The 6580-nt window shown below is 48.2% G+C and overlaps 1 protein-coding gene across 1 annotated transcript in view; it reads right to left on the bottom strand.

Annotated features, from left to right (window-relative positions):
- Positions 1–6580, bottom strand: part of TCERG1L (transcription elongation regulator 1 like) — a 65433-nt gene that overhangs the window by 44820 nt on the left and 14033 nt on the right. Inside the window, exon 4 of the mRNA XM_024751571.1 lies at positions 4954–5108. Within this exon, the coding sequence (XP_024607339.1) occupies positions 4954–5108 (155 nt within the window). The remainder of the gene's footprint in view (positions 1–4953; positions 5109–6580) is intronic.

Here is a 6580-nt window from a genome sequence, read left to right as displayed (position 1 = left end):
CCCACCAAAGCTCACCTCCTCCCCGCCCCAGCCCCGCTTCCTGTCCTCCTCATCCACTGGGAGGAGACGAAAGGCAGGAGAGAGGGGCTGGTAGACACTCCTCCTAATCTCTGTCCCCGCCTGCCTCCTGTCTCCCCCACCCCAGAGGATGGGCCCACAGGCGTTTCATCTGATCGCCCTCTGATACACCCCACCAGACTGCACCAAACCCTCCCAGCAGAAGGGACGGAACCCCGCTGTGGACGGTGCAGGTGACCAGGCAGCAGGTGCCTCAGCCAGACTGCAGGAAGATTTCTACCTCGGACAAAAAAAGAGGTCTCCTGCCATTTCAGTCAACGAAGAATGTTTGTTTGACCGCTGACAAGCCATGAGCCACAGCAGCTGTCCTGACGGTGGGCCCTGAGGGGACTTCAGGATGGAGAAAAGCAGGATCTGGCCCTAGATAGCTGAGATGCACAGCTAAGGAATGATTTCAAGGAGCCCAGACTCTGGGATCTTCCCACAGAAAAGCACCGGGATCATTAACTTGAGATGTCTGGTTTTTGTGATTAGCTGTAATCTTTGACGTTCCATTAAATGTGTGTGTCGTTTTTGTTTTTCCTCAACAAAACCTCCTACATACCCTGGCTCCTTCCCTGGCCTCTTTGGAGCAGATCCTCAGAGCCATCTGAGAGGCTGTCCCCCTGGCTTTTAGTCCTCAGTAGGTCCCCGAATAAAACGTTAACTCACAACTTTCAGTTTTCCTTCAGTCTACACTACCCATCGCTCAGAAGAGAGGTCTTTGGTGGTGCAGGTAAATACAGTGGAAGAACTGAGCCTCTAAGAGATTTGAGAAATGCTGAAGCTGGCAGAAAAACACACATGGGTATGGTACCCTCCACGCTGAAGAGCCCGTGGCAGCCCCGAGAACATCAGGACATAGAACGGAGGCGGGGTGAAGGCGGTACTTCTCGTTTCACGTTAGCTCCACAGGCCCTTATTCCCAACTAACAGTGTGTCTGCTAGAGACACAAAGAGTCTGGATGTGCTGCAAGGTAATTAGGAAATAATTCAGGCCTTCATCTGAACGTCTCAGCAATGAAAACAGAATGCAGAAAAGGGCGGCTTTTCCCTTAGTTGCCGAATGATGAACCGCTTAGCACTTTTGGCATCTCTGTATCCTTTTCCCCGTAGTTGTCTGACACCCTTAGCTCTCCCTTCCACAGCTCACATTCCTAGTACACACACACACACACGCACACACACACACGCACGCCCCTTCAAACCTACTAGTAGTTAAACGTGGCAGCGATTTTGTCAAATTCATTTATTTCATTTGTCTATTGAAAAATAATCAATATCAACTGGAATGTTTAATGCTTCCATTTCAGGAGAGAAACAGGCTTCAATACTCAAATCTATAATGACTCATAGTTGAACAAAACGTGAAAAACAAAATTCTCCACTGAGAACAATCTCTTCTAGAGCTGGTTCTTATAATAATTAGGGTCAAATCATTGGATGAGTCATGACGGATGACCAGCCAGGGAAAAACGCCCCTTGCTGGTGGCCTGAGGTCATCCACTCTGCCTGCTCTTTGCTAATCAGTCCTCCAGAAATACTTCCTGTCCTCTTTCGCAGCAAACAGAACAATTGAGGTGAGTGGCTCTCAGGAAATTAGAAGTAATGCATTTAAATGCCAATTCTACTCTGCAACAGCAAGTTGAGAATTGAGGTCATTTGCATATCTTTAAGATTCAGGTTAAAATACACTGGTTTAAGGCAGTGTCTTTCTTTTTATAAGAGTACGTAAGGTTAAAGCTCATTTTGTAACTGCTCGTAAGTTTATGATCGCACATCTATCTACCTAGAGTAGTTAAGGGGCTGCCATTATAAAGGCGGCAGACAAAATGACTTGATATAGGCCATTGGACCAACATCTAAGCCAGTAGAAGCCTCAAGGTTACAAATCCATGGAAACGCTAAGGAGGACCAGTCTTGGCAGCTGGCTGGGCTTTACCTGTCGCCCATCAGGTAATTTGCTTTCTCTGCCTCTGCACCTTCACTAGGTCAGCCTTCCCAGGCTCTAACCACGTCCAGTTTGGTGCTGCGGGATTGGAATCGATTTTTGCTCAAATGAACTCTTCGCGTTTCTGACATGCCTGTTACTCTTTTAACGCTGTCTTCCACGTACAGTCCTCACAAGCCTCGAAAGGGCAGAAGACTCAGTGGGGGACTCTGCAGACCCCTCTCTGCTCTCGCAGCCCTGACTCGACTTGGTCCAGAGGAGAGAAACAGGCCAGCAACTGTATACTGACCGCTAATGAGTGCCTTCCTTTCTCATTCCTTCCAGGCCTTGGGAAAGAAAAAGAAACAGCACCCAATTATCTCCAAGAATGACAGCTGAAGAAAGGAGCAAGGAATCTGCCTGCATTGTTTGCGTCTACCAAGAAAAGAAACATCATGGCTATGACAAACTGCACCCAGGGCTTCCCTGGTGGCGCAGTGGTTGAGAGTCCGCCTGCCGATGCAGGGGACGCGGGTTCGTGCCCCGGTCCGGGAAGATCCCACATGCCGCGGAGCGTCTGGGCCCGTGAGCCATGGCCGCTGAGCCTGCGCGTCCGGAGCCTGTGCTCCGCAGCGGGAGAGGCCGCGACAGTGAGAGGCCCGCGTACCGCAAGAAACAAAACAAACTGCACCCGACTGTCCTTGAGGTTTGTAGGTCTCAGGACACCCCCTCCCAGGGTGTGCTGTTCTCTCTTGCCCCCGAGTGAGGGCCTTGGGGTACGGGTGTCTGCGAGGGGTTTGGGGTTCAAGCCTCCACTCAGCATGCAAAGCATCCCTTTTAAAATGGATGCCACTGAATCAAAGGAGGAAACAAAATCACAAACCCAATTCTTACTGTCCCTGAGCACAGCTCAGTGTTACAGACTCAGTTGGATGTGCACCTAGAACGTTCCTTCTTCTCCACAGCAGTTGACCTGAGTTGACTCTTGGCAGCAGGTGGGGTGGCGGGTGCGGGGGTTTACTCTTTATCTTAAGTGGGGGGGGCCTACTAACCGTGTCGATCTCTCCATCCGAGCAAACTGCTACCAGCTTTGCAAGAGCAACCTTTGCCATGTCTTTCAGCACTGATAAAAGTGTTAAAACTTTCACGATACCTTTTCCTAAATTTCCATTCAAATACCTCTGGCTCTCACTAAAAATGGGGGCTGGTCTCTGTCATCTGTGTTAGCCCCACCCGAGGCAGAATCAAAAATATCACTGCAAACCCAATAAAACACCCACAAAAATAAAACAAACACTTCTTCAAGGGGTCAAGATCCTATTTCCAGGCCTTTCAGCCAAGCTCTGCGGGTCAGTCAGGGAGAACCGCTGATCTCAAGTTTCCCCAGTGAAGCCAGTACTGTTTCAACCCCTGTGCTCAGGGAGTGGGCCTTTCCCAACACAGCAGCTGATTAAAAATGTACGAGATCTAGTCGGAAAGGATCCTTTCTGAAAATGTTAAGTGTTGACCTCTGACTCTTGGGGAAACGAGACTTGCTGGGGCATCATCGGGAACAGTTAGCGCTCTGCAAGCGTCTGATTCCTCTACAGCTGAGAAGAATCTTTCTCCTCTCCACATGCACTTCCATAGAAATCAAGCATCCCTTCAAATAAGGAACGGATGGATTTCATACAAAGCTCTGAAGTGGGTGTGTGAGGAGGAAGGGTTTCGTGCTCCCATTCGTGACATGTGGTCTCAAGGGGCATTCCTATGACACTTGGAACAAAAATTAAATGCTGGAGAAAAAAAACCAAACAGGAATTAGTACATCAAAATGACCACCATGCGTGAGCTTGAAAGGTGAGACTTTTCTGCATTTTCTAAAATGTTTAACCAGTACACACTAATTTGATAGTAGAAAACAGATTTTAAAAGCAAAAAAAAAAAAAAAGTTAAATGCAGGCTAATGTCTGTGCCGGAAAGGAAGTTTTGAGTGGCTGACAGATGAGAGGGCTTCCCCAGGTTAGTAACTTCGTGCGAAAAGAAAGTCATTAGAGAAATGCAAATCAGAACTACAGTGAGGTATCACCTCACACCAGTCAGAATGGCCATCATCAGAAAATCTATAAACAACAGATGCTGGAGAGGGTGTGGAGAAAAGGGAACCCTCCTGCACTGTCGGTGGGAATGTAAATTGATGCAGCCGCTGTGGAGAACAGTATGGAGGTTCCTTAAAAAACTACAAATAGAACTACCATAGGACCCAGCAATCCCACTACTAGGCATATACCCTGAGAAAACCGTAATTCAAAAAGAGTCATGTACCACAATGTTCATTGCAGCTCTATTTACAATAGCCAGGTCATGGAAGCAACCTAAATGCCCACTGACAGACGAATGGATAAAGAAGATGGGGTACATATATACAATGGAATATTACTCAGCCATAAAAAGGAATGAAATTGGGTCATTTGTAGAGACGTAGATGGACCTAGAGACTGTCATACAGAGTGAAGTAAGTCAGAAAGAGAAAAAAAATATTGTATATTAATGAATTTATGTGAAATCTAGAAAAATGGTACAGATGAACCAGTTTGCAAGGCAGAAATAGAGATGTAGAGAACAAACGTATGGACACCAAGGGGGGAAAGTGGGGGCAGGGGGTGGGATGAACTGGGAGATTGGGATTGACATATATACACTAACATGGATAAAATAGATAACTAATAAGAACCTGCTGTATACAAAATAAATTAATTAAATTAAATTTAAAAAAAGAAAGCCAGAGCCTCCCCCTTGGAAGGATCAGTGTCTCTGCAGAAAGCACCATAAAAACTTAATGACTAAATTCTGAAACAGGGACCACGATTCCTTCAAAGTCAATTGCCAGCATAACCTGGAGAGTCATGCTTTCCTCTCATGCTCATTGGGAACGTACAGTTTAGAATCTTATAAAACTGGGTTCACAGGGCCCGTCTCTTAGTTACTTGTTGCTGCCTCCAGCTTGCGCTTGTGGGGAGGGTCTTCGATGATCCTGTTGAGGTCCCCGCGGTTTCTCAAGTCCATCGGCTTCTCCCAGACGGACAGCTGCATCGTCGGGTTGAAGAAGAAAACCCGGTCATCGCCCGTCCAGACCACACACCTGTGTGAATCGAGAAACTCCTCTAAGTTTCCCTCAAAGACCCTTGGCATGAGCCCTACCTCAAAAAGCCCTTCAGGGCTGAAATCCACACATTTGCAAAGATTATTTACGCAAAGTATGACCGATAGTAGCGATGTCTGGCTTTCAGGGTGATTTACAGATATTTCTCATATGTCATCTCATTTGATTCACAGGCAGACATCGTCCTCACCTTCATTTCACCGGTAAGGACACCAGAGTTCAGAGAAGTGAGCGGCTTAACTGGACCCCAGGAGGTCTGAGCTCTTCCTGTAGGCCAGCTCTCTCCTTTTAGCGGAATTCCCGCTCCGGCCCTGGATCCAGGGACCGAGTAACATGGAGCGTGGTGCCCGGTAAACCTCCCACACAGGCGGGCAGCTCACCCCTCTCCGGCAGAGAACTAGCAAATGGGCTGCTCGAGTCAGCTCAGCCCTGGTTTGTTTCTAGAAGAGCAGGGAATTAAGCTTTGTGTTTTCACGTGTAGGATTCTAAAATCTCCGAAAGGAGTAGTATGCAATTTTAAGATCTCTTATCTGTGAAAGGTTACCAGGGAGGAGAAAAAGATTACAAAGGAAAAATAGCGAAGAAAAGAAAAACAAAAGAAAGGAAAAGCTTCCTTCCTAAGGAAGATGTCTGTAACGTGGGAATGCACACAGAAATTCGGATTTGGCCTCAATGTATCCCAACAAACAAGGCCAGTTAAGGCCACCAGACTGGCCTCTGGCTGTGTCCTGTGACCAGTCTTGTGATGGTGCAGAGAAATGAGCTCTGTACCTGTTTCTGGTCTGGGCCTTCCAGAAGATTCCTCTTGGGCAAGGCCTCTCCCCCTCCTGGACCTCAGCTTCCCCCAGTGACCTCTGAGGGCCCCGAAAGCTACAGGACTCTCCTCGGGCTCCTCAGAAGCTGCGGGAAGGGGCGGGACAAGTCCACGTGACCTGAAACTCTCTGATCTTTGATTACTCTCTGGGAGGAGACCGATCAGGGACACTTCTGGGCGGTGCCAGGGCTCCCAGCAACCAGCTCCGGCCTTACCAGACAGACACACATGGGTGTCTGCCCTCTCTCTGCATCTGAGCCAGCACAAGCCACTCTGCTTCCCAAAGAGAAAATCATTTCCACCCATGAATCTCCATGCTCAGCCCAGACGGCCACTTCCCATGGGCCGGACAGAGGGTTCAGGGGATGAGCCTCATGTTAGGGAAACTCTGTACAGACCAGGTTCCTTCGTAGAAATGACCTTGAGATGGTCTGTCTGATTTACTACCCGGCCAGGCCAGGTTCATGGGAGTGGTGGACCGAATAATGGCCCTGAAGAGGTCCACATCTGATTCCCTAGAACCTCTGAATGTTACCTTACATGGCAAAAGAGACCTCGCAGATGTGATTAAGTTAGTATCTTGAGATGGGGTGAGTAGGCTGGACTGTCCAGGTGGGTTCAGTGTCATCACACGGTC

This window comes from Neophocaena asiaeorientalis, unplaced genomic scaffold (genome assembly GCF_003031525.2).
Source record: "Neophocaena asiaeorientalis asiaeorientalis breed wild unplaced genomic scaffold, Neophocaena_asiaeorientalis_V1.1 scaffold108, whole genome shotgun sequence".
In the NCBI taxonomy this organism is placed as follows: domain Eukaryota; kingdom Metazoa; phylum Chordata; class Mammalia; order Artiodactyla; family Phocoenidae; genus Neophocaena; species Neophocaena asiaeorientalis.
The sequence above is the reverse complement of the archived record's forward strand: the minus strand, read 5'-3'. Positions and strand labels throughout refer to the sequence as shown.